Source organism: Callorhinus ursinus, unplaced genomic scaffold (assembly GCF_003265705.2).
Source record: "Callorhinus ursinus isolate GAN/ISIS: 27379988/994484 unplaced genomic scaffold, GSC_fseal_2.0 scaffold12, whole genome shotgun sequence".
NCBI lineage: Eukaryota > Metazoa > Chordata > Mammalia > Carnivora > Otariidae > Callorhinus > Callorhinus ursinus.
The window spans coordinates 76,504,445-76,532,232 of NW_027397074.1; the positions used below are offsets into that span (position 1 = coordinate 76,504,445).

General features: G+C 43.8%; 1 protein-coding gene across 4 annotated transcripts in view; it reads right to left on the reverse strand.

Annotated features, from left to right (window-relative positions):
* Positions 1-27,543, reverse strand: part of KIAA1549 (KIAA1549 ortholog) — a 91,238-nt gene extending 63,695 nt beyond the window's left edge. For all 4 annotated transcript variants that reach the window (XM_073899260.1, XM_073899259.1, XM_073899261.1 and 1 more), the window contains exons 1-9: positions 27,405-27,543; positions 18,880-21,591; positions 14,760-14,848; positions 13,555-13,732; positions 12,708-12,838; positions 10,614-10,797; positions 9,327-9,386; positions 7,753-7,901; positions 174-351 (exon numbers count right to left, since the gene is read on the reverse strand). In XM_073899260.1, the coding sequence (XP_073755361.1) occupies positions 174-351; positions 7,753-7,901; positions 9,327-9,386; positions 10,614-10,797; positions 12,708-12,838; positions 13,555-13,732; positions 14,760-14,848; positions 18,880-21,541 (3,631 nt within the window). In that variant the 5' untranslated portion in view covers positions 21,542-21,591; positions 27,405-27,543. The remainder of the gene's footprint in view (positions 1-173; positions 352-7,752; positions 7,902-9,326; positions 9,387-10,613; positions 10,798-12,707; positions 12,839-13,554; positions 13,733-14,759; positions 14,849-18,879; positions 21,592-27,404) is intronic.
* Between the last annotated feature and the right edge of the window lie 245 nt (positions 27,544-27,788).

The window sequence follows — 27,788 nt, forward strand, 5'->3', positions numbered from 1 at the left end:
CAAGTGCCACATAATAAATAATAAGGATTTAAGACATAAATCTACTCTGTGCCCATAAGAATGCTTTAAATTCAGATTTCATTGTCAAAAAAAAGAAAAAAACAAAACAAAAAACTGGCTTTGACCCCAGCACAGCACAGACAGTACTTAGGGTCTACGCCTCACACACTTACGTTGGGCAACAGCGCCTTGAATTCGGTAACCCAAGATAATGGCTGCTCTCTGGATATCTATCTTGTTAATCAGATCTGAAGACTTGACTGCACTGAGTCTTTCTCCATCTTGATCCTCCACAAAGTAGATGAGCTGCACAGGATTGTCATCTCCCTCTAGCCTTGACACGTTTACCATCTGAAAGATAACAGAAACCATTAGCATTTTCGAAGCTCCTATTTCCAAATGCCCTTGCTCAGGGCACTCTATCTTGACTGTGTTATTCAGGATTCATTCCAATCCTCATAATGAGTTCGTGACACCATTCTGGATGCCAGAATCCCCACGATGCTCTCTCAATGGTAAGAGGAACAATGAATGTTACTCTTGTACGGAATAACAAATGTGCCTCATCTTGCTCCAAGTCTTCCCTGAGACAAATGGGCAAGTAGGATACAGAGAACACAGGGTTGCCAAGTCCAGGCAGTCTAGAATTGCGACCAACCAGCTCCAACACATCACGGGAGAATGCTGCTGTCCTCCCAACATGAATCATTAATGTTAGGTAGATCCCTGGTCCTCAGAAACGATTGTAGGTTCTACCCAATCTCGTCTTGAATCTTATCAGCATTTCCTCTTTTTTAGGGCACTACTGCCATTTTGGTTCAATGGGGGGCTAGCCCAAGTATTGCAGGATATTTAGCAGCATCACCATCCTCCACTCACTAGCTGCCAGGACCAACAGCCATGTCCTCCCTCAGCAGTTGTGACAACCAAAAATGTCACCAGACATTGCCAAATGTACCCAGGTAGGGGAGGGAGGACACAAAATCAACACCACTTGAGAATCACCGCTCTCAGGATGACAAATCTCATAAATTCTTTAATACCCCACTCTCAACAATAGATAGATCACATAGACAGAGAATCAGTAAGGAAACAGCAGATTTGAGCAACACTATGGACTAAAGGAACCTAACAGACATTTACAGAACATTCCATCCAGTATCAATAGAATACACATTCTTCTCAAGCACACATGGAACATTTTCTAGGATACACCATATGTTGGGCCACAAAACAGTCTCAACAAATTCAAGAAGACAGAAATTATATCAAGTATCTCTTCTGACCACAATGGTATGAAACTACAATCATAGGAGAAAAGCTGGAAATTTCACAAATATACGGAAATTAAACAGCACACTCCTGCAAACACCAATAGACCAAAGAAGAAACCAAAAGGGAAATTAAAAAAATATCAAGACAAATAAAAACAGAAAATAAATGCATACATCAAGAAAAAAGAAAGATCTTGGGGCGCCTGGGTGGCTCAGTCATTAAGTGTCTGCCTTAGGCTCGGGTCATGACCCCAGGGTCCTGGGATCCTGGGATCGAGCCCCACATCGGGCTCCCTGCTCAGTGGGAAGCCTGCTTCTCCCTCTCCCACTCCCCCTGCTTGTGTTCCCTCTCTCGCTATCTCTCTCTGTGTCAAATAAATAAATAAAATCTTAAAAAAAAAAAAAAAGAAAGATCTCAAATAAAAAACTTCGGCGTCTGGGTGACTCAGTCAGTTAAGCATCCAAATCTTGATTTCGGCTCAGGTCGTGATCTCAGGGTTATGGGATCAAGCCCCGCATCAGGCTCCACACTCAACAGTGAGTCTGCTTGAGATTCTCTCTCTCCCTCTCCCTCTGCCCCATCTCCTCTAGTGCGCTCACATGCTCTCTCTCTGAAATAAATAAATAAATCTTTTTTAAAAAACTAACTTTACAACCCAAGGAACTAGGAAAAAAAAAAAGAAAAACCTAAGCCCAAAGTTAGCAGAAGGGAGAAAATAACAAAGATTAGAGCAGAAATAAATAAAATAGAGAATAGGAAAAATTAACAAAACTAAGAGTTGGTTCTTTGAAAAGATAAAAAAATTGACAAATCGTCAGCTAGACTAACAAAGAAAAAAGAGGACTCAAATGAAAGTTATAAATGAAAGAGGAGACACCACAACAGATAATAAAAATACAAAGGATCATAAAAGAATACTCTGAATAATTATACCCCAACAAATTGGATAACCTAGAAGCAATGGATAAATTCCTGAAAACACACAACCTACTGAGACTGAATCATGAAGAAACAGAAAATGTGAACAGACCAATAAGAATTAATAAGATTGAATCAGTAATCAAAAACTTCCCAACAAAAAAAGCCCAGGACCAGATGGTTTCACTGATGAGTTCTACCAAACATTCAAAGAATTAATACTAATCCTTCTCAAAAATTTCCAAAACAGTAAAGAGAAGGGAACATTCCCAAACTCATTTTATGAGACCAACATAACCATGATACCTAAGTCCACTAAGGACACTACAAAAAAAAAAAAAAGAATAGTACAGGCCAATATCTCTGATGAATTAGATGCAAATATTCCCAAGAAAATACTAGCAAACCAAATGCAACAGTACATTAAAAAGATCATGGTACGTGATGTACATGTATGCAACATGGGGCTCCTGGGTGGCTCAGTTGGTTAAGCATCTGCTTTCAGCTCAGGTCATGATCCCAGGGTCCTGGGATCGAGCCCCACGTCGGCCTCCCTGCTCAGCAGTGAGTCTATTTCTCCCTCTCCCTCTGCCCCTCTGCCTGCTTGTGCTCTCTCTCTCTCGCTCGCTCTCAAATACATAAATAAAATCTTTTTTAAAAAGTCCATACTATCTAAAGCCGCCTACAGATACCATCTATAGCCCTCTGTAGCCATCAAAATTCCAATGGCATTTTAAAAATAGAAAAAACAATCCTAATATTCATATGGAACCACAGAAGACCCTGGTAACGAAGGAGCCAAGAATACTCAATGGGGAAAAGATAGTCTCTTCAATAAATGGTGTTGGGAAAACTGTATATTCACAACCAAAAGAATGAAACTGGGTCCCTACCTTATATCACTCACAAAAAATAATTCCAATGGGAAGAGTTAAATGTAAGACCTGAAACCATAAAACTTCTAAAAGAAAACATAAGGGAGAGGCTCCTTGACATTGGTCTTGGCAATGATTTTCTGGATATAACACTCAAAGTACAAGCAACAAAGGAAAAATAAACAAGTGGACTATATCAAACTTAAAAGCTTCTGTGCAGCAACAGACTCAACAAAATGAAAGGGCAACCTATGGAATGAGAGAAAATAGGCACAAATCATATATCTGATAAGGAGTTAATATCCAAAATATATAAGGAACTCCTATAACTCAATACCAAAAAAAAAAAAAAAACCAAACTCTGATTTAAAAATGAGCATGAGATCTGAATAGACATTTTTCCAAAAAGATACACAAATGGCCAACAGGTATATGAAAAGGTCAACATCACTAATCATCAGAGAAACGTAAATCAAAGCCACAATGAGGTATCACCTCACACCTGTTAGAATGGCCAGCATCAAAAGACAAGAGATGGGTGGGGGTAAGATGGAGAAATCGGGACCCTTGTGCATGGCTGGTGGGAATGTAAATTGGTGCAGGCATTGTGGAAAACAGGATGGACGTTCCTCAAAAAATTCAAAATGGAACTACCATGTGATCCAGGAATCCCACTTCTGGGTATATACCCAAAGGAAATGAAATCCACTATCTTGCAAAGATATCTGCATACCGCCCCCCCACCCCATTCACTGCAGCACTATTTACAATAGCCAAGACATGGAAGCAACCTAAGTGTCCATCCATAGATGAATGGATAAAGAAGAAGATGTGATGTGATACAGACACACACACACACACACACACACACACACACACACACACACACACTTCTAAAAAAGCCAAACTCATAAAAATAGAGTAGATGGTAGTTGCCAGGGATAGGAGGTGGGAGAAATGGGTGATGGTGGTCAAAGGGTATGAACTTCCAGCTGTAAGATGAGTAAGTTCCAGGGGTCTAATGTACAGCATAGTGACCGCAGTTAACAATACCGTGTTATATACTTGAGAGGAGCTGAGTGTAGATCTTAAAAATTCTCACCACATCCGGAAAAAAAAGAGTAACGGATGTGTTAACTAATGTTATTGTGGCAATCACTTTGCAATATATACACATATCAAATCATCACATTGTATACTTTAAACCTATATGGTGTCATATGTCAATTATCTTTCAATCAAGCTAGAAAGTTGTGCATAAATTCACAATCACCTAGGTCAAATAGTACTTTGATTTGTCCCAGAATTGATCTCCCTCTGGTGTTCTAGGTAGCCCTTTCACGTTAGGACTTCAGAATCTGGTACACTTGCTGTATCACAGTTTTACATAAATACATGTTTCTATTTTGTTGCTGCTTCTCTAATAATATGCAACAATTTTACTGCCACTTGAGACTCCAGCAAAATGCAGGACTAATGTTTTGGGGCAATATCAACAATGAGTCCAAGCCCTCTATTTTGTACAAGCAATTTGAATTTTTGGTCTCTACATTTGCCATTGGCAAAATGCAGCTGCTAATTTTCTAGCCACGTGTACAGAATTGTAATCCTGCCCTGTGTTCCAGACACGGCTGAGGGACCCCTCCTTCATCACTGGAAACTTCTGGCAAATCAACAATTTCATGATTTCACTGTGAATGCCTTCTTCAAGATTATTTATAAAGATCTCTAACAAACAGGTCCAAACTCTCATCCCTGGAGAATCTGTTCTTTAAACCTCCCCATCCTGACAAGGGCTCATCTATCCTGCCCTTTGTTTGCTATTTCTAGGCTAATTCCCTGACCACTTCTATTCCCTAACCACCTACTCTCTCTCCAAACTGGGCTGTAATGATTAATTTTTTTATTAGCCCTTAGAATGGAATACTATCAAAGGACTATGTGAATATTTATTACACTGAAAAGTTCTGATACATTTTAGAAATGGTTTTGCCTTGCAGAAACCAGGTTCCCATATATTTGGGTATATAATTAAAGATTATACAAACTTGTCCAATCTGAAAGCAACAGTCAGTGAAACCTAATTCTAGCATCCTTTCTAGATGACTTCTCATCAGAGTCATAGCTGGAATCCATACAACCGTAGTAGGATGGAGTCATCATTTTGAAATGGCAACATTTTCAATTTCATTTTTAAAATTATTTTCTGATTAAAATCACATGTTAACTGTACAAATTACATGCTCATTGGAGAATTCTGAAACACACAAAATACATAAAAAATAAAATGAAAATCACCTGAAGTTCAATCAACCAAAGAAAATTATTATAAACATTGTGGCATATTTCCATTATTTTTTTCATAAGTTTCATATTAATATTTGGATGACAGTGCATACATTCTTTGGTAACCTCTGTTCACTATATCACTCACTCACTCACTCACTTATTTGTTTGTTTGTTTGTTTATTGAGAGAGAGTGTGTGAGTGGGGGAGAGGGGCGAGGAAGGGCAGAGAGAGAGGGAGAATCTTAAGCAGGCCCCATACCTAGCACAGAGCCTAATCTCACAGCCCTGAGATCATGACCTGAGCTAAAATCAAGAGTCGGATGCTTAACTGACTAAGCCACCCAGGTACTCCTCAATAATTTTTTTTATTATTATGTTATGTTAATCACCATACATTACATCATTAGTTTTTGATGTAGTGTTCCATGATTCATTGTTTGCGTATAACACCCAGTGCTCAATAATTTTTAAAAATTTTTTATTGTTATGTTAATCACCATACATTACATCATTAGTTCTTGATGTAGTGTTCCATGATTCATTGTTTGTGCATAACACCCAGTGCTCCACGCAGAACGTGCCCTCTTTAATACCCATCACCAAGCTAACCCATCCCCCTCCCCCTCCCCTCTAGAACCCTCAGTTTTTTTTTCAGAGTCCATCGTCTCTCATGGTTCATCTCCCCCTCCGATTTCCCCCCTTCATTCTTCCCCTCCTGCTATCTTCTTCTTTTTTTTTTTCTTAACATATATTGCATTATTTGTTTCAGAAGTACAGATCTGTGATTCAACAGTCTTGCACACTTCACAGCGCTCACCATAGCACATAGCCTCCCCAATGTCCATCACCCAGCCAGCCCATCCCTCCCACTCCGGCAAATTTTTTTTTAAATGACAATGGCTACATAACACTCCAACATATAAAGATTCACTATAATGTATTTACTCATTCTCCAACTGCTGGACATTAGGTTGCTGTGATGCTTTCACTTTTACAGATTATATTTTGATGAAGAGTCCTGCACTGCTGCACATGAATCCTTGTCTGCATCTCCACACTGGGTCACTCTAAGGGGGAAGAGATGTAGGGCGCGGCCCCTATGCAATCCATCAGATGGCAGCGCCGGCTGGGGCGGCTTCGTTCACGCCCACAGACCTCACATTCCTACCTGAGGGAGTTTGCACAACTAACGTAGCCCTTCATTAGGTAGTTTTATGGGGCTCTATAACTGTTTTACGTGCATAAATTAACCTCCACGAAAACCTTGAGCTCCACGAAGCCAGGACTGCTAAATAAGGCGAGGCTTTTACAAGTCATTTTGATTTCTTCCTTGTTTCATGCTTATTTAATGTTACTCTCAATTTTTTATTAGTTTTTTTAAAATTTCTCTATAGTCAACTGAAGCTGGCAAAGGAACTACTCTGGGAGAGGGAATCAAGAGCAATGCTTATGGGGAAAACTCGGTAAGAGGGTCACAGGACAACGCCACCAGCTCAAGACAAACTCGCACCGCCTCCACCCGGGTCAGCTGCGCATCTTTCTCTCTGATGCCTCCAAACCACCCACCTCTCTGTCCCTGCACTTCCTTTCACCCCACTTTCCTGTCTCTGTGATGCCATAGCTCTAAATATCCCGTTTTCCTAGCTCTAGAAGTCAGCAGTCAATAAAGGAAAAAATCCAAAATAACAGAATTCACATTGAGATGGGAATAAATTACAGCCTGAACCTCCAACTCTCTGCGAGCATGTGCATTTTTAATGGATCACTGTTGGATTCAAATGAATCTGTCATTTGTAACCTTCCTGCTAGTTTACAAAATGGACCGTAGGGTGACAGATGGTAACTAGACTTCTTGCGGTGGTCACTTTGAGGTGTATGCAAATATCAAATCATTACCTGAAACTAATACAATATATATCAATTTTACCTCAATTAAAACAACAACAACAACAAAAGTGGAGACAATCAGGTAACATGATTGGGTTGGCAGGAGGCAAGGAGGATGAAGTGCTAGAAGGGAGGACACAAAATTCTTCTCTCTCCGATCCCTTACGGTCTATTCCACTAGATGATTTATAACTATGATGCTATTAATAATACTTACCGCTGCATAAAATTGACTACATTTTTGGTAATTAAAAAACTACTCCAAAAAATAAGGTCATGTTGATGGCATGACAACCCAGTGACACAATTCTCTTGCCATGCTCCCCACAGGTCTATCCATCTAGACTCTAGTCGAACTGAAATGCTACCGTGCTCATTTGCTACCTGATAGAGTCATCAGTCCAAATTTAGAATTTTCTCATGGCATTTTCCATTTGCATGAAAATACCATGTGTTTTTAGACAAATCTCTTCCCCTCCTCCCCTGCTCCCCCGGCCATCTTAGAGTACCTGCACCACGCTGTTCCCCGCAGCGATGGTGGCCCTTCTCCACATCCGCCTCCGGGTGGACACCTCACTGAGCAGCTGGGCCAGCTTGCGCTCCATCTCAGCCTGAAACACTTCATTCTGGAGCTGCTTCTCGACAACGCCCAGGAGAACTGCATTTACAAAATGAAACACACGCAGCCCCCAAAACAAGTTAGCAGTGGATAAAAAATGAGTGCGTGTAGAAGACAAAATCAATGTAGGATTCCTATAAAGTGCCCATCCCTAAGGAGGAGACATTAAGAGGAGGAAAAAGTGAACATGAATGGGGTCATGGGGAGCCAGGAAGTGCTGCTCAGGGGTCTTATTTACAGTTCCAAGCTCCGTTACACAGACTGGTGGCCGGAAGTCCCAGGAACTCAGCAGCATAGAAGCTTTGGAACTAAGAACTCCCACACAAGAGCAAATATTTTATCCATCCTTATTTTAAAACTTCTGGAAATGCTCTGAGTTATCTTATCTAGACTCAAGACTTAGATGCATAAACTGACCGGAGATAAGGGTGCCTTTTTTTTTTTTTAAGATTTTATTTATTCATTTGACAGAGAGAGATAGCGAGAGCAGGAACACAAGCAGGGGGAGTGGGAGAGGGAGAAGCAGGCTTCCCACTGAGCAGGGAGCCCGATGCAGGGCTCGATCCCAGGACCCTGGCATCATGATCTGAACCAAAGGCAGACGCTTAACAACGGAGCCACCCAGGCGCCCCAAGACTGCCTGTCTTAAAACATCTGTGGTAAACAAGATTATCAAACAGGTAATGGGCTTGTTAGCATATCCTCAGAGAAAAACCCGTGAGCTTTTCAGCCAGAACTGGCCCAAATCTGCTGAGACAGGACCATGGACAAGTCTCTGAAGTGCTATGAAAATGATCTGGAAAATGGGGCCACTATACCATGCAAAGAGGTGGAGCCTTTACACGGGGTATTGTATGTGAAGCAAGGAGAACCTGCAGGGTCTGAGAAGCCACAAATGGTGATCATCACCACGGCACACATCCTCCCCACGACCACTTACTTACCCAGCCGCTCACACGCTGGGCACACAGTGGGTGTGTCACTATCTCTTATTCTTTGATTACCCAGTTAGAAAGCCTTTATCTGCAATGCCATAGCTATAAATATCTGACCCAGGCCCACAAGACTTTTTTTAAAAAACCTTATTTGCTCACCGAGCTACCTTATTCATCCTCATAAAACCAAACAAATAAGGCTTTTTAGAAAACAAAAGAGAGAGAGAGATCCTTGCTTTGGAACTCCATCCTGTTCTGGATCAGAAGACTGTCAATTCTTCTTAGACCTTCCCCTGGACTTGATGTATGAATTTTAAAGAAAGCCAATCCTTTTTGTGCCATAACGCAGTGGGACACATTCCCACAGCTGAATCTAAATTCCCTTCTCATTCATTCTTTGCCAAGAATTTAAGGGACATGATGCCCTGAATTTAGGACTCAGAAACAAGAAAGTCAGCATCATGCTCAATACACCTGCACAGACTTTTTATTCCTACAGTTCCCAAAACATTATGTAAGTCAGACATACCTGTTCTCACCCAGGAGGACTTCAGCAGCTGAGATAAGTTCAGCTGCGGGTACTGGAAGGCTATAAAAAGGAAAGGAGGGAAATCCGTAAAAACACGTTCGCACCCATCAGGAAGGTAAAGTCTAGGGAGTACCCGTTAAGTCACAGTACTTTGCCTTTCCTATACCTTTAGCACAAAATGTGTTAGAACAAAATGCCAGACTGGCGTGAAGGCACGGACACTGCGCAGTTTCTGAGCACAAGAGTCTCCAGGAGAAAGGCAGAAAAAAAGAAGTAAAAGCCTGGCTCGAGTGACACGAGTGACACAGGGGGACACTGCTTCCCACAGAGCCCGGCTGCCCACCCGCCTGCAAGTTCCCCCTTGAAATCTCATTGTTCCAGAGCAATGAGATTTCACACTGTGCTCCCTGGGGCCCTAGGGTTTCCCAGCAATGACTCCGGGTAAAGTGATCCTACGTCCTGGCTTGCCTGGGACAGTCCCGGGGTACCCCCGCTTCCAGCATACTTACTATTCTACCCATACCCGCACTGCACAGAAAGAACAGGTGCTATTTGTAAAGAACAATTTTTACCCCTGCCTACTTTGATATCTGACAAGTTATCCTTTTTCATCTAATTAACCGCACACTAAAACACATAAAAGTCATTAGACCATTTGGCTGTTCCATTTTTGAAAAAGAATTTGATGTTTTTTTTGGCCTGATTTCAACCCTGGGATCTACTGTTTTTTGAAGTAAATGTTTTCCCCACCCCCACCCCGCTCCGTTTGCACCGTGATTCTAATTGCTTCAGCCGGGAAGAAAGGTTTTGTTTGTTTTCATTTATTACCCTTTTTTTTAGTTTTATGCGTACATGCAGTAAAATTTACTCTTTCTGGTGTACAGCTTTATGGCTTTTGACAAATGCACAAAGTTGCATAACCACCACCACATTAAAGATACAGAACAGGTTCATCAGCCCCCAGAAATTGCCTTCTGCTACTCTTCTGCAGTCTAGCCTTCCTCCCACCCATCTCCCCGGCAACCACAGGCCTGTTCTCTGTGCCTCTGGTTTTACCTTTTCCAGAACTGGGGTAGGCTTTACCAGTGCCCTTTACTCTCATAGGACAATAATAAAACAAGGCCAGTGGGTGAGGAGGGCTCTGGAGGCCCACCCTGAATTGACTCTGAGATGCTCTGATTTTATCTGATTTATACTCCGGACTTCAGCCAAATATTTCAAAAGAGGCCCAAGCAATGAAAATACTTGCGGCCACTTTCCCAGCCTTTGCGAGAGAGCCGTACTCACGTTCGGCGATCTGGAGCACGGGGTACCCCAGGTAGAAACTGAACTCCACCACACTCAAGTTCCTGAGCAGCTGGCTCACTTCTGTCCCATTCAAAAACCCCTGCACGCCTCTGACCGCAAAGACGATATTCACCGGGCCCCGCCGAGGAGCAGGCCTTGAAGCACCCATGGTGATATTCAAGATCTAAAAACAAGGAAGGTGGGATAAGCTTCCAAAATAAAGCAAAATACCGAGCTAAAAGCTGACGATTTCCCTCTCACAATTTCTCCCACTGATTTTTTTTTTTTTTTTGCCAAAAGGAGGTAACGTTTTTCAAAGGAACGAACTAGCTCCACAACCTGGTTCCCGTTTGCAATACTTAAAATTCTCAGTTTACTGAAAATGTTTTTCCCATGAAGTGATGAACCGAACACATGCATTTATAGTCCCTCCGGGCCCCTCCCACCCCAAATCCCACTGAAATAACAATAAGCTGAACAAAGGGGAGTAAATCTACAACAGCTCTGAGAATGGAAGAAAATCAGAGATTCTGTCAAATTCCTGGAAGATGGAGAGAGGATGGGATCATAATGATATAAACCAGAACTGAGGGAACTGAGACCCCAATCATACACAGGCCCAGAGCGCAGGGGCAGTGAGCCGGTTCCCCCAGGGCCCCAGGAGAACTCTGCAGGAATGGACACCAGAGGAGGCCGTGAACAGCAATCAGTACAATTAATCAAAGCCTGTAAACCAAAGAGCTGAGCTGATTCTCCCTCTTCTTCCCTTCTAACTGCCACAGGCAGGCCAACACAGAAGTGCTGGCGCAGCCACATCTGCACCCTGACCCGCCCAAAGAACTGCTCCCTGAGGAAAAGGAGCTCCCCGTCAGAGCAGGCTAACAGACTGTGTGGGTCTGGCCCCTAAGGAGGATAGAGACTTCTCCCCACCAGAGCACACAAGAGACAGAGAAGGAAAGAAAACGAAAGAAAGGGCAGATCTGCTGTGAAAAGTACACTGAAGCACTCCATCCCCAGAAATGCTCATCCTGCACTGGGGCAGGGGTCCCAGGCTGTCCCGCCATCCTCAACCTCTGCCTGGGACCCAGTGCTCCAGGGAATCGTCCCATCGGGAGACAGGGCGGATGTAGACACAGACACCACAGCTGAATGGGCAAGCTGCCAAAATTAACAACCTGCTTCTTCACTCCTAACAGCGACTAACCAAAGGTCTCCAAATATTTACGGAAAACTAGGAGCCCAAACGCCAAGGACCAAGATCAACAGAGAACAATGGCTGCGGAGAAAACAGAGACAACGTGGAAACCGGAAGGCAACTTTTAACAAATGCTCATTAATGTCCTCGGAGACTTTCTAGGTGATTTTGCATCACCATTCAAAATAATCCTGCATCTTTGCAGGAGAAATCACCACGAAAAAGGAGCCAAGAACAACAGAAAAATGACAGCTGCGAGCAAATTCAGCAGAGGGACTGAAAAACAGGATGGACACAGCTAAAGACGAAATTAATGACTCAGAGGACAGAATTTAGGAATTTAAAAAGAGATGGTATTATAAGAAAACATAAGAATTATGAAACGTGGCTCCAAGTGTACAAAAACTTAATATAAATTCTAGAAAGAGAGAACAAAGGATACAGAGAAAAAATATCAAATAAATATAATAACACCGGAGGTTTCCATACAATACACACAAAGCCTGTTCATTCCTGAGTGGCTAGATTCTGTTTTTAGAGTCAAGCACTGCATTTCATGGTACCTCATGACATGAAACACCCGTGTACTGAGGCACTCCCCCACTGGGTATTTAGGTTGACACCGTTCCTTCTTAGAACATTCTTGTGTTTCCGGCATACGCTCATCTCTGTCCAGCTCCCCACATCTGAGCTCCGTGCTCATACTACTGCTCCATAATCTTCAAATACGCCTAGCCTATTCACACTACGTGAACTCGGTGCCCCGGAAAGAGATCGACCTCGATTCATGTGAACTGAACTTCTTCCATGAGAGTTAATTGTGGCCTCAACAAAACATGTGAAACGAGTTCCTCTTTAAAGGACAAAGCACCTTGTTCTGCATTCAGTGCTATTCTCACCTGCACGGTGAAGTTATGCGTCCCCTGGTGGTGTTTTCTCACTTCAGAAAGAGCTATCATCAGGCCTTTCTCAATGCGCTGGGTGAAGTTACAGAAACTGGTATCCACGCTCTGAGGCACGAACTGAAGAACTAGAAAGACAGCAATCACAGGCCCATGAACCAGCACTGGTTTAGGACTGAGCAGTGAGGAGGCGAAAAATACTATTTAACTCAAAAAAAGCCTCCATAGCACGGGATTAGGTACTGAGAGGTAGTATTTAGCGGTCTCCTAGCAGGGAAACGGAGAAAGCCAACGCTGCCCCAAATGAATACATACAACGTGAAGGTGACTTGTATCATTTTAAAAAATGGAAAAAGATAACAATGAGAGCATCAAAAGATGCAAGTGACTGAAACATTTCAAGTATGAAACGTGAAAACACTCTCAACTCCTCAAAAAACACTGTGGGGGATAGATGGAACAATGGGAAAATGTCAACAATTTTTCAACTGTGGATATGTGTGTGTGTGAGTGTATTCAATAATCTTCATCTCTTAGAGGCATGAGCTGAAATACTTATGGGTGATGTGACATGATGCTTTATCAAAATAATGTGGGAGGAGGGCATGCAGGTGTCACAAGACAGACTAGGAGGTGAAAACTGTGAAGCCATACGATGAGTACACGGGGGCTCATTCAACTATTCTGTGCCCTCTTGTATATGCTGGAAGTCTTCTGTAATTCTAAAGGCTTTTTTAAATTTAAATGATTGTTTAAAATCCTCCCCCAATTTTTTAACAACATAAAAAATAAAATGAAATTTTATTTACAAATCAATCAAAACAACTATGCTCAGTTTTCTCACCCGTGTGAACTTGGAACCTGGACTCCGGCACAAGGAAGGAAGGTTTCACAGCCAGGATTAAAGGAGTTTGGTCACGTACAAGTTTACTATTTATAAGTACATTAATGACTGATATTGCCGTGTAAACGAAAGGCCCCGATGTTACCAGGAAAGTGAAGTCAGCGAATAGTTCGTAAACCTATGAAAATTTAAAAAAACACAAAAGACAGTAATTATCAAATTTGAGAGGACTGTAACTCAAAATTAAAGGAAGCTGCATGAGGCAGAAAAACAGCAGAGCAAGTAAGGTAAAAAATAAACAGGTAGCTTTAAATGAAGGGGGAGGGCTGCATAGACAATCAAAATTTTATTTTAGTTATCCCTTTTACAGATCTGCCAACCGTCTCAAAAACAGCATAAAATTACAAGAGCAAAAGCAGCAAGAAAGAACAGCCAATAATACGAACTGAATAATGAGTTACGGAGAATTCAAAGTCATTGTATTTAATCCACATGTGAAGGAACACTTAATTCTGTTGAGCAGGGCTGTCCAAAAGAAGTTCATGAGCCACATATGCAGTTTTAAAATTTCTAGTAGCCACATTAAAAAAAGTAAAAAGAAACAGGTGAAATTAATTTTATTTAACCCAATACATCTGAAATATATCATTTCAACATGTGGTCAATGTAAAAAATTACTAGTGAGATAGTTTACATTTCTTTTTTCACTCGGCCTTTGAAATCCTGTGTCAGTTTTGCACTTACAGCACGTCTCAATTCAGACAAGCCCCATTTCACATGCTCAGTAGCCACATGTGGCTCTGTTCAGGATGGTGCAGGTATAAAGCGTAGCTTTCTGACCTCATCAGGGGAGAGGAGGTAGGAGCACAGGGTCCACTGTGTATGGAAATCTATCTCTATCCCACTGAGTGTACAGAAATATGCATATGCGCTCACTCTAAAATCTAATTAAAATTCTAATCCAAGTCCTTTTACGTAAATCAAGGGAATCATCACGTCATCTAAGACCCCAACTCTGGTCTTAGAGCCTTTTTGTTCCAATTCTGCCAACACATCCCTCCAGTGGACTACACCTGGCCTCAGGTGGGATCAGGGCTTCCCTGACGAAGCAGGTGTTCACCAAGAGGAGGAGGGAGGAGAGGAGAGAGAGCGTTCTAGAACCATGACATGCCTTCAGCCTGAGCTCCCACGCCACGGGGACCCACCTTGAGCTCCACCGCCCGGTTGAAGTGAATCCTCAACACCTCTTTGATGGACGTGATGATGTACTCCTGCACGGCTCTTCTGGCCAGCACTACAAACCAAAGCCAACCACCAAACGCAGTTTAGTTTCATTATGAATAATGTGGGCATCACATTTCTGGTCCCCAAGGCAGAACCTGTGCTCTGCCAAACTGTGACAGCCGCTGCCAAAATCATTTTGTAAAAATCAGGCCCAGACTACGAAAGAACAGGGGAACGGCAGTGGATCTGGACATTCCTAGGTGTTCTGTCTCTTGCCTATGCCCCTAATGGTAAAACACAAAGTTTTAAAACTCTCAGCAGTAATATTTTAGAAGACTTTAAGATGTTACTCAGCAAAACTAGATAACATCTTCCCCTGTAAAATGAAGTCTCCTACCTCAATTTTTCAATGCAGTGAGGGAAGGGTTTTCACCACTAATAACGGGGCGGAAAAGATTTTCACGATCCCCATGTATTAAAATTTTATGTAGGAAGTAAAATATTTCTTATAACAAAGTCTAGCTATATTTAACTCTCCTTCCACATCTAAGAAATTCTATTTTAAAATGTGTAATAAGAGAACCTCTTTCTCAGTATTTAGTAAACATGTCCTGCTGCTCCCCTTTCTTTTCCCTATTACTTTTTCTTTCCTCTTCCATTAACTTCTCATAATGCAGAATCTAAATACGTTTCAATTATTCGGTTTTCTGCTTCCTATTCTTAATTTTTAAAACTGGAGACAGGGAACACCGGGGTGGCCCAGTGGGTTAAGCATCTGCCTTCGGCTCAGGTCATGATCCCAGGGTCCTGGGATCGAGTCCCGCATCGGGCTCCTTGCTCAGCGGAGAGTCTGCTTCTCCCTCTGCCTGCTGCGCCCCCTGCTTGTGTACGCTTGCACTCTCCCCACCCCCGACAAATAAATAAAACCTTGTAAAAATAAAAATAAAAAAAAATTAGAGACAGAATCGCTCTGTATCTTTCATTCCTTTTTAAAAAAACAAATGTTTAAGTTACATTCAGTTGTTTTCTCTACTGATCGGTGACCTTTACTATCGTAAACATGGGAAAGGGCTTTTTTAGTTCATAAGACCATTAGAACAAATGCAGACACCCTGACGGTGTCTGCTGACACACCAATGGCCAACTTGGCCTGGACTACAACCGACTCCAAGAGGACCAGACTATAGCATGGGTTTTAAAGGGAAGGACAAAAATGAGTGGGAAGGAAAAGGGAAAAGGAGGAAGGAACAGAGGGACAGAGAAATAGAGGGAGGGAGAGAGGAAAGACCAGAGGGAGGGAAGGAAAGATCTCAAAAGCTAAACTTGGGGAATGGAGAGACAGAACGGAAAATCACAGACAGAAAAACCCAAAAGACCAAAGGAAGAAGTACACGTCGTAAGTAGCCCCATCTAAAGGATGAACCATCCAAGTATTACTCTGAATAGTCTGCACGACCCACCATGAAAACCTACACCTTCTCTAGTTAATCTGAGCAAGATCTAAACTATAATGTCAGGATATGAGCACAAGGGTCTTTGGGGAAAAAGGATCACTGACAACAAATATCTGTTTCTCCAAATATCTAGTTTGGGCCAAGAGAGGCGAAAGAGCCCTGCTGAGAAGGCCAGGCTCAGGCAGGTCCTGGGTAGGAAGCACAGCCTCACTCCCTAGAGGACACACATGGTGAAGTGTTCTCCCAAGAGTCCACCACAGATCAATGGAGGGCTCTCACTTCTACGACACAGCTCCATAAGAAGAACCCTTTCAGAGGACAAGTAATCACCCCAACCCTCTCTCTCTGATAATGACTAAGACTAAAAGAAACCAAGGCCAAATCCAAATGAAGATTCTAAATGAGGTGATCCTTCCTAGGGCTCAAAGATTACCACTGAGAGCAAAAGATAGCATTCCTGTCCACTTAAAAATACAATGTAACAATAGGGATACTTATGCACAACTCCCCATACTTACTACAACTGTTGAAGTGTACATTTACAGTGAGTGAATTCTACCCCAAAAGCTACTGCAAATACTCGGATCCCTAAGAAAGAACACCAAATTCATTAAATGTATATCCTCTATGACTATATCTGATATTCTTAGAGATCTTCTAAAATGGTTTCTAATTATTTGTAGAAAAATTTGAAACGACACATTACCCCTACAAGTATCATAAATGTCACGAAATCCAAGAAATAAAGAAGCTTTCAGTAGTTCTTTTATTTTTTAAAGTTTTTTTTTAATTTATTTATTTGACAGAGAGAGAGAGAGAGAGTGAGAGCAGGAACACAAGCAGGGGGAGTGGGAGAGGGAGAAGCAGGCTTCCCGCCGAGCAGGGAGCCCGATGCGGGGCTCGATCCCCGGACCCTGGGATCATGACCTGAGCCGAAGGCAGAGGCTTAACTGAGCCACCCAGGCGCCCCTCAGTAGTTCTTTTAATAAGCTTCTTGTAACTGACCACTTTGTGGTTACTATGTAGTAATGCTGTAGAAAAGGAAGAAAAGTATCATGTCTACAAGAAACTCTTCTCTCTCCTCTGGACTACTGTTTTCCCACAGATGAAAGTTCACCAGGAGTCCCAACCTCACCTCCTAGCATAATTACCTCCTCCTCCCATTAGTCTAATTACCAGCCGAGCTGAATGTTGTTGGGCTGTCTGACCTCTCCACCTGTGTTCACACCTTGCACCAGAAGGACACTTTTCCCTTCATCTCTGACGACAGCCCTCTTGAGTGCGTACCTCCAATTCACATCCTTCCAAACCCATTCCTCATCATCCCAAAAGTCACTCTTGTAGAACTCTGCTTCAACCATTCTTATCACAACTTCCAAGAAAACACGGCTTGTGTCTACCCTACTAGAATCTAAGCTCCCTGAAGGTCAGATCCATGCCATTCATGTAGATAACCCTCAAACCTTCTGAAGGCATAATTATTTGTCAAATGAATTAATAAATGGTTCCTTATTTAGGGGAGGGAGGGAGTTAAGAGAGCAAAGGCTTCAGCTTCTCCCCACCACCTCAGAGGGTGGTGGCACCACCGTGACAAGCAGAGGATGCATGGCCTATGTCACAGCATGATCTCCTTCTCCTTCCTCACCTTACAGTTTCCCTGTTCTTCTTCCTTCTCCACACCACTCCATTCCTCCTCTACCTCTATCAACTTCTTTCCCCTTTCTTCATTTCTATCCTCCATTCCCACCAAAATCAACCACACACAGAGCCAGGCTGCACATCAATATTATATTGTATTTAAGTATATTAACAGGTCGCAAGACTTAACACGCAGCCTGTCATTCCTGATGAAGAACAAGCTGGAGAACGCAACCAAGCAGGCCATAGTCACTGGACATGTACAGACATGATGTCAAATGTGCTCTGATTTCATGAGACTAAAGCAGCTGGGCAGATACAAGGGAAGCTGCTGCTTGTCAGCCAGTCACTCGGGCTGTGGTCCAGGGTGGAGATCAAAGTTTATAACTGAGATCAGACATTTAGCTGCTCCCTGTCTCTTTCTCGGATTCTCAGGATCTAAGTGACATTTACAGGAACATGTAGGAGCAAAGTGCTCCCTCCTTTCAAGGAAAAGAATAAGAAATTGTAGCGGTTGCCCTTACACATTTGTGCAACTATCTGCTTGAGCTAAACACAAAGGTTTTTGTTTTAATCGTGCCATCTACACATCCACCAGGTTATGAGTTCCAAAGGCAAAGATCCTAGCAAACGCTCCTAAGCCTCCATCTAAATCTTTTATTTCTCTTAGTGCTACTACTAACGTGTAGCATTTTGTGGGTGTTTCTTATGTGCCAAGCACTGGGTTAAGTACTTTATGTGCAATGATGCATTTAAATCTTTACAATAACCCAACAACGTAGGTGCCACAGTTATCCTTGTTTGACAATTGAGGAAACCGAGAGGTAAAGAGACTAACTGTCCAGAGAACTCACAGGAGAAAGGTGAAGGAGTGAGGGTTACCACCCAGGGGCTCCCTGGAGCCCAAGCCCCTGCTCTTTCCCAAGATGCTGTATGTCACAGAGGCATGTCATACAAGCACCTTAGAAAGATCACCCCAACCAAGAGGTGACTTGAAGTGGGGCCTTACCGGTTGTGATCAAATAGGCATCCGGAACCGTAATATCACACACATATGGCGGCTTGGTGGTGACCAGTGCCGGAGTATCAACGGTTGCTTCAGAAGTGGAGGTGGGCACGGGATGAAGGGATGGCGGGGGTCGCCCCGAACTGCTCTCAGGGGGATTCTGACTCGCAGTTCTGCTGCTCGGGGTGCTGTCAACAGTATGATCGGGGGCAGCACTGGTGTTGGGTGAGTTGGGTTCCGTGGAGGTGTTCATTGGTAAATCTGTGGGTGTGAATGATGGGCCCACAAATGTTGGCTCTGTAGGAAGAGGTGAGGGGACCACCTCAGAAACAAATGAGGATGCTGACGACAGGTACGCATCAGTGACCAGCAGTGTGGTGCTGGCAATGACTTTGGAGAAAGAGGGTAAGACAGGTGAGTGGTCATCCGTAGCACTGACTCCGTCACTGGAAGGTGTTGGAGTTGGAGTTGGAAAGAGAGAAGATTCTGCTAAAATGGGTGTCGTATGAAAAGCAGTCAAAGGTGACGGGAAGCGAGTCCCAAGAGTCAAAATGTCAAGGGTGGGCTCAGACCTGGAGGGCACCAGGGTGGTGACCGCAGATTCATGGGCAATGAGTGACAACTCAAAATAGGAGGTAGTTTCAGTGAGGGCTGAGGTAAAATGAGCTTCGGGACCTGTCGGGGCAACTGTTGCTGCTTCAGAGAACTTGACAGAATCAGAAGGGAGGCTTGTGAGGCGCGACATTTCAGAGTAGCCAGGAAGAAACGTGAATGTCCTTAAAGGAAGGTCTGAACTCGGCTGGGGCTGAGAAAAGTCAGAGTTTGTGGAAGCAGGAACGGGAAGCGGGGCGGACGGCGCACGGAGAGAGTCCGACAACGCGAGGGTCTCGACCACGGCAGAGGACGCCGGAGAAACGAAAGCGCCCGCGGCACTCGCCATCCCCAAAGTCGGGGAGGCAAGTCCTTCTGAAGATGAAGGGACCAGGCTGCTGAACTCCAGCGGTGGAGTTGGGAGAAAACCGGCTGCGGACTCCAAAGCCCGTCCAGTTTCATGCGCCGAAAAGCCGCCAGGCTCCGCGTCAGGGACCGGCGCGGGCTCCCCGGACGGGCCCGGGGCGGAAGCCGGAGAAGGCCGTGGGTCCCCGCGCGCGGGCGCGGGGCGGCTCTGGTCCGCTGTGCGCGGGACAGACGAGTCGGGGAGCACGCTGCTGATGACCCAGGGGAACCCCGCTGTCCCGCCGCCGGCTGGCAGTCCCGGCGTTTCGGGGACAGAGGAGGAGCCCAAAGGAGCAGCATCGGGCGACACGGGCGCAGAGAGGTGGCCGCGGGAAGGAGGCACCGCGGTGGTCCCGACACTGCTCGCACCCGCCTCGGCTGAAACCCCACCGCCCGTTCCTGAGCCGCGCACGGAGGGAGAAGACAGTGGAACCACCGGCCGGGAGGGGAAACGTGTATTGAATTCCTGCGGCTCTTCTTCGAATTCTGGGAAGTCCGCCACTCTGCGGCTGGACGGAGAGACGCCGCGGGCTTCCGGTGTGGTCACCGACAGGGTCTCGGCGCCGTCCCCCGAGCCCACGTCTTCCCTCCCCGGGAGGCTGGCTGACGCGACGAGCCGAGGCGACGCCACGCGGCAGGACACGCACCCCGTGTAGGGTCTGAGTGACGACAGCGGGCTCAGGACGCGAGCGTCGTCGTCCTCGAGGTCTGGGACGACCCCTGCGTCGCCTGGCAGCTCCGACGTCTCACCGGGGCTGCCGGGAAGAAAGGGGTTAGAAGAAACATCAGCTGATGGAGGAGAAAAGGACACGGAGGCAGAAGAAGATGAGAACAAAGCCGAATTTGGGCTGCCGCGGCTACAAGCAAAGACTATCTGTGCCAGAGCTGCAGCAGGCTCTGTTCTAGAAAGGATGGTTCCTTCTAGACTGCGACTCACAGCCGTGGTCTCCTCTGGGTATCTGTCCGTGGCCGTGGCCGTGACCGTGGCCAGAACATCCTCTGGAGGCGGTGGGACCTCCGCCCAGGAGGGAAAAGGCTGCTGAGTCAGGCCACTGCCTACGAGCGGCGGCTCTGCAGACAGAGAGCTGGAGAGAAGGGTTTCTGCTTCCTCCGTGCCTGAAGCCACGATCTCCGGCAAAGTCCTGCTCGCTGAGTGCCCGTAAGCGTCCGTAGGATAAAGCACCAAGTTCCTACTAGGTGTTGGAAGCATGCCCTCGGATGTGGGAAAAGCTGACCGAAAAGCACTGAAATGACTGGGGGATTCGGTATACGTTGTTGTTTGTTGCATTGTGTTCTGCCAGGCTGATGTCATCTGTTGGTCTTGAAAAGAAATCATGGGTGAGGATGGAGTCAGCGCCGGCGGGCTGACCGGGAGATACCGAATCGGAGAAACCGGGCGGGAAGTTGTCCAGGGAGCTTCTGGCAAAAAGTTATCCATTTCATCGTCCTCTCTGACCACCGCATTGCTCAGCATCGACACATAATTTGCCACCAAGATGCTGTGATCTGCTATACTTTGGGTCATTGTTCCTTGGTTAAAAAAGATTGTATCAAAAATAGTGGCGGATGGAGATGATATGACGTGGAGAGAACTGCTTTGCTGGGACCCTGGGGCAGTTTCTGTTAAGGCCACATGTGCAGTGCTGTGCACGGTGCTTTTCTTCATCATGAGCTCCACGGAGGATAAAGAGAGGTTTTGCTGTTCCAGAAAGAGCTCATCTACAAGGGAAGTAAAAGCTGGGTTAGTTGCAAGGCAATGAAAGTCATATTGCCGACACTTCGTTTCAGAATCTCCACTCACTGTGAATATGCACAACACAAAACACACAGAATTAAACAGCTAATTGGGAGCCAGCAATTGCCAGAATTACATTCAGCAAATATTCATAACTGTGAGCTCTACCTTAACTTAATTAAGCTTGTGTGTAAGCAGACATTGACATTTTTTTTCTCTGACTTGCAAATGACACCACAGAATACTGGAAATGGAGGAGGTCCTAGGAGGTTGTCTAGTCCATTCTGTCTCATTTATCACACAAGAAAGAGAGTTCAGAGAAGGTAACTACATCAATTACATGATCACCCAGACAGAGGTGAAGCTGGAATCTCAATATCAGCCTGTCTTGATTCCCAAGCCCACGTTCCTTCTCTTCCACAAGAGCCAGCTCTCAAGAGAAATGAACATGACAAGTCTGACAGCATCACTCACTACCCAGGTAAGAGTTCAAAAGATCCTAATTTAGGCTGCCCACACTGAGGCCCCTGACTACCTCCAGGCTCAGTTCTCATCATTCCCTGCTCCACTCTCACGGCTTCCTAACTACCTGCAGTTCCCAAATCCAAATTCCCTCTGGCTTAGCACCTCTGCACATTCTTCTCCCTCAGCCTGGGATGCCCTTCCCTGGCTCTCCACTTGAATCACTCCTGCTGGTCCTACAGATTCCACATAGACACCACCTCCCTCCTCAGTACTCTAAAGTTGAGTCCGTGCCTCTCCTGAGGCTTCCACCTGTCGTATCCCTTATCATGCCTCACTGAAGTGAACTGTCCACTCATCACACTGTGACCCTCTTGAGGACAAGGACTGTTGATCTGTTTTCCCAGTGCCTAGTCCAGTGAATGACACATAGTGAGAGCTCAATGAGTATCTGTTAAATGAATGAATAAATAAAGGAGTGAATGGTGAGGACCGAGTTCTGATATGTGCCAAAAGCATCCTATCATCCTCTCAAAACTTTCCTATTCTTTATCCTTGTCACAGCCGTCATTATCATGGAAGTGGCTGAGGTATCTCCACCTATCATTCAAATACAGTGTATACAGAGGCAGGATATGTAATGGCCCAAACCCCTAATGAAGACCCAGAGCACAGGGTACTGTCCACTGCAGCAGGGGCTGGGGACTGAGCAACTATTATCACCCATAATAATACCCTCCTCTTGCTTTATCCAAACAGTCCATCAGAACATGAGTGTGTGAAATACTATAGAGATCAACTTGAATTCACTCTTTTTGCTTTTTTTTAAAGTAAATTATTTCTGTTCTATTCCTGGCAACATGACAGACTGGAGATCTTGAAGTCTTCCCACATCATAACACTTAATTATGCTCAATAACTGTTCAAAAACATCCTTTTACATGACTGGATGAGCCTGCAAGACAAAAAGGGACATGTGCTGAACACAGGAGCAAAGAAGGAGATGGACTAGGAAGGTCATCAAGCACTACAGTCATTGGATAGAGGGACATTGGACCAGATAGCCTAATGGTTAGGCCACAGGGGAATAAGGGACAAGTGTTGGGTCTGAACAGGTAAAGAACCAACTGAAGACCATCTCCAAAAAAAATGTGGACCTGAGAAGGGCCATAGTCTCAGGGAAAGAGTAAATCAGGAAGAAAAATACCCATCTCTCAGAGAACAGTGAGAAAAAGTGTCTGTCTCAACTTTGACTTTGTGCAGATATTTTATAAAAAGCATTCCCAACTTTGGAATCTATACTACTTGTGTGGTCCTAAAAACTGTATGTTTAGAATCATAATTTAAAGTGGACCAGGTCTCCAGTGTCTATCAGAGGTTAACATAAATCTTCTCCAGAAGAACACACTCGAAAACCAGGCATCAAAGTAGTCCTGCAGCGAGAGGTCCAATAAATATGAGTGCAAAATTAAAAATTACAAAACACACAAGGAAGTAAGGTACTATGAAAAAAGTCGAGAAGCCCACACAAATAGTATCAGATTTGTAAAGACTTTAAGATTTTATTTATTAATTTGAGAGAGAGAGCATGAGTGGGGGGCAGGGAGAGGGAGAAGCAGACTCCCCTGCTGAGCAGGGAGCCTGATGCAGGACTCGATCCCAGCACCCTAAGACCATGACGTGAGCCAAAGGCAGACACTTAACCAACTGAGCCACCCAGGCACCCCAAGACTTTAGATATTGGAATGTGAGCTACATTTTTTAAAGTGTGTTTAATCCACTTAAAATAATAAAGAGGAGACTGAAAACATGAGTAAGGAGCAAGAGACTATATAAAAATGGCCAGAAAGACTTGAAAAAGAATTAAAAGAATATTTAGAAATGAAAAAATAAAAGGGTGCCTAGTGGCTCAGTTGGAGAAGCATGCAACTCTTAATCTCAGGGTCGTGAGTTTGAGTCCCACATTGGGTGTAGAGATTACTTAAAGTTTAAAACTTATATTATTTTTTAAAGATTTTATTTATTTGACAGAGAAAGTGAGAAAGCACAAGCAGGGGGAGCAGCAGAGGGAGAAGCAGGCTCCCAGCTGAGCAGGGAGCCCGATGCGGGGCTCAATCCCAGGACACTGGGATCATGACCTGAGCCGAAGGCAGACACTTAACCGACTGAGCCATCCAGGTGCCCCTAAATTCAAAAACTTTAAAAATATATATGAGTTAAAATTTTGAAACTCAATATGCAATACATAGTACAATAAATAGCAATTTAGACATAGCTAAAGAGAGATTTAGTGAACTGGAAGATAGATCTGAAAATTACACAGAATGGAATACAGAGAAACAGAAAGATGAAAAATATTAAAAAGAGAAGTTAAGAAGTATAGAAGATACAGGGTGCCTGGGTGACTTGGTCAGTTAAGCATCCAACCCTTGATCTCAGCTCAGGTCTTGATCTCAGGATCATGAGTTCAAGCCCCGCACTGGGCTCTGCACTGGGCATGGAGCCTACTTCAAAAAACAAGGCGGGGAGGGCGCCTGAGTGGCTCAGTCGGTTAAGCGGCTGCCTTCAGCTCAGGTCATGATCCCAGGGTCCTGGGATCAAGCCCCACGTCAGGCTCTTGCTCAGCAGGGAGCCTGCTTCTCCCTCTGCCTGCCTGCCGCTCCCCCTGCTCGTGCTCTCTCTCTGTCAAATAAATTTTTAAAAAAAAAGTATGGAAGATAGAATGAGATAGTCCAACATACATTTGATACGTTTTTAAAAGAAATAATAGAGGGAGCTGGGTAAGACAATATTCAAAGAAAGAGTGCTAAAAATTATCCAAAATTAGTAAGAGACATAAATCCTTCAATTCAGGAAGACAAAGAAATCCCAAGCCACATCCAGGGTCACCTGGATGGCTCAGTCAGTTAAGTGTCCGACTCTTGATTTCAGCTCAGGTCATGATTTTAGGATTGTGAGATTGAGCCCTGTGTTGGGCTCCACAGTGGGTGTGGAGCCTGCTTGGGATTCTCTCTCCCTCTCCCTGTGCCCCTCCCCTAAATAAATACATACATACATACATACATACATACATACATACTCATATCTACACACATGATGATACTACAGAACACCAAAGACAGAGAGAAACTGTAAATGAGTCAGAGGAAAGGACTGGCAATTAATCACTATTACATAACTACTTCCCAGAACTAGGAGCCAAGTGACAATGAAATAAAATTTTCAAAGTACTAAGAGAAAATATCTGACATCTTAGATTTGAAAAACCAACAATACTCTCTATTTGTTAAAATAGGAACATCTTCTGATAAACAGAAAGTGATTATACCAACAGAAGACCTTCAGTAGAGGGGCCTCTCTAAGCAAGGATATACTTCAAAAGGAAAAGTAATTATCCCAGAAGGAAGATCTGAGAAGAAAGAACAGAAGATAAATAAATGATAAAGATATGGCTAAGTCTAAACAATACTGATGGTATAAATGAACAATACTACTACTACGTAATTTGTGAGGTTAAAAAACACACTACAGAATTACTATAGCTTACGACGATCCCACAGAAGCTGAAAGAGGGCATCCAGAGGTATTTGTGACTCATTAGCAGAAATGGAAATCAAGATTAAGACAAAATTCTGTGAATAGATTTTGTGTGTATACACTAAAATTAGTACATGATATTTAGTCATATATTTCTTTAGACAAAAGATTTCTAACTGGTTCCATTAGCATTTGAAAATCATAAACTTACACCAGCTATAATCTGCTTACTTAAAAGGGTCACACTCCTTTTTATGTAATGTGACTTTTTTAAAAATTAATAAATAAAGGGCGCCTGGGTGGCTCCGATGGTTAAGCGTCTGCCTTCGGCTCAGGTCATGGTCCCAGGGTCCTGGGATTGAGTCCCGCATCAGGCTCCCTGCTCAGTGGGGAGCCTGCTTCTCCCTCTGCTTCTTTCTCTCTCTCTGTCTCTCATGAATAAATAAATAAAATCTTTAAAAAATAAAATAAAAATGAATAAATAAAAGAAGGAAAGCTTTTCTTAGAGATTTCAGTATTATTAGGCATTTGTTGTCTTCCTTACAACCTCGCTCTAAGATTTCTTGTCTATATACTTTTACTATTTACCTATCATATTCCAAGCATGGGCAAAAAAGTAATCACGATGTTTCTCACAACCATGGTAAAGTAAGTTGTAGCTGTTCTTTTCCACAGTAAAGGGTAAACGGTTATAAATCTATTTATAGTAATAAAAGTAATAAAATCAACATTCTGTCCACCTATGTAACATACAGATTTGAAAGTTTTTCTAAGGACAAATCATTTTATGTGTGCTTTAAAACTCTGCTATGATCTAATTTATTTTGAAATATAAGATCTGAATAGAGAGCATAATCCCTTTTAAAATGAATCAGAAACATATTTGAAAATGCACTGGAAGACTACAAGAGATAAAACAGCAAAGAAAAGCAACATTTTTGGGCTAATATATAAGCCCAAGTATCTGATGCAAGTTAGAATTCAATCCACCCTGTTTACAAAGGACATGGAACAGAGAAGGCAAAGTGGTCAAAAAGATTAAAAATTCTCTGCACAGTAAAAAAGAGGAACAAACACTTCCCACTAAGAAATGTGAGGTATGCCTAGCTGTGATGTGGTTTGTTGTTTGTTGTTTTTTGTTTTTTCCTCCTTTTTTTGGCCAAGCCCCAGGAGGGAGAAACCAGCTCTGAAGAGACAGCAGCTGGGATGCCACGGGAATTACTTCTGTAGTTAATTCAGGAAGAGGTTAGAAAACCCAAGTGAGTCTCTCCCAGCAGAAAACCTTCATAGACTCTAATTTCAAGCCCCGGAGATCAATTTTCAAATTCTAAAGTGTTAGTTCTCCCAAGTGAAAGGCTGTCTCTGTGCCGACAGAGAGAAAGGCAAGGAGCTGGGGAGATAGCCATGCTCCTCAGACTCCGTGCACGGGAATGAGACAGGAGTCTTGTTCAAAGGCAGGCGCTGGGGGCGCCTGGGTGGCTCAGATGGTTGAGTGTCTACCATCCGCTCGGGTCATGATCCCGGGGTCCTGGGATCGAGCCCTACATCAGGCTCCCTGCTCGGCAGGAAGCCTGCTTCTCCCTCTCCCTCTCCCTCTGCTTGTCCTCTGTCTCTCTCTCTCTCTCTCAAATGAGTAAATAAAATCTTCAAAAAAAAAAAAAAAAAGGCAGGGCTGGGGTGGGCACTAAATTTCTGTGTCCCTCTCAGGCAGTGCCACGTCTGCAGCCACACTGAACAGCCCAAGTTGAGGCACTTTCCCCCATGGAGACTGCACAACACAGATTTATTGGGTGCGTACCTTGTACCTCCTCCACCTGGGCTCCGATCTTGCCACGATGTATGTAACAGAGCAGGGACTGTCCTACTGCTGTGTGGATTCATGGGGCTTAAAAATTCACAAGGCAAACCCACAGAACATACAACAGCAAGAATGAACCCTAAGGTATTAACTATGGACTCTGGGTGACAAATGATTTGACAACGTGGATTCACAGTTTGTAACAAACATGCCACTCACTGGCGGATGTTGATGGTGGGGGAGGCTATGCATGTGTGGGGGTAGAGGACAAATAGGAAATTACACCTTCCGCTCAATTTCACTGTTCAGTGAACCTAAAACTGCTCTTTGAAAAAACAAAAGCTTTTTAAAATCTCTAATAAAGCTTTTAAAGAGGTTTTTAGA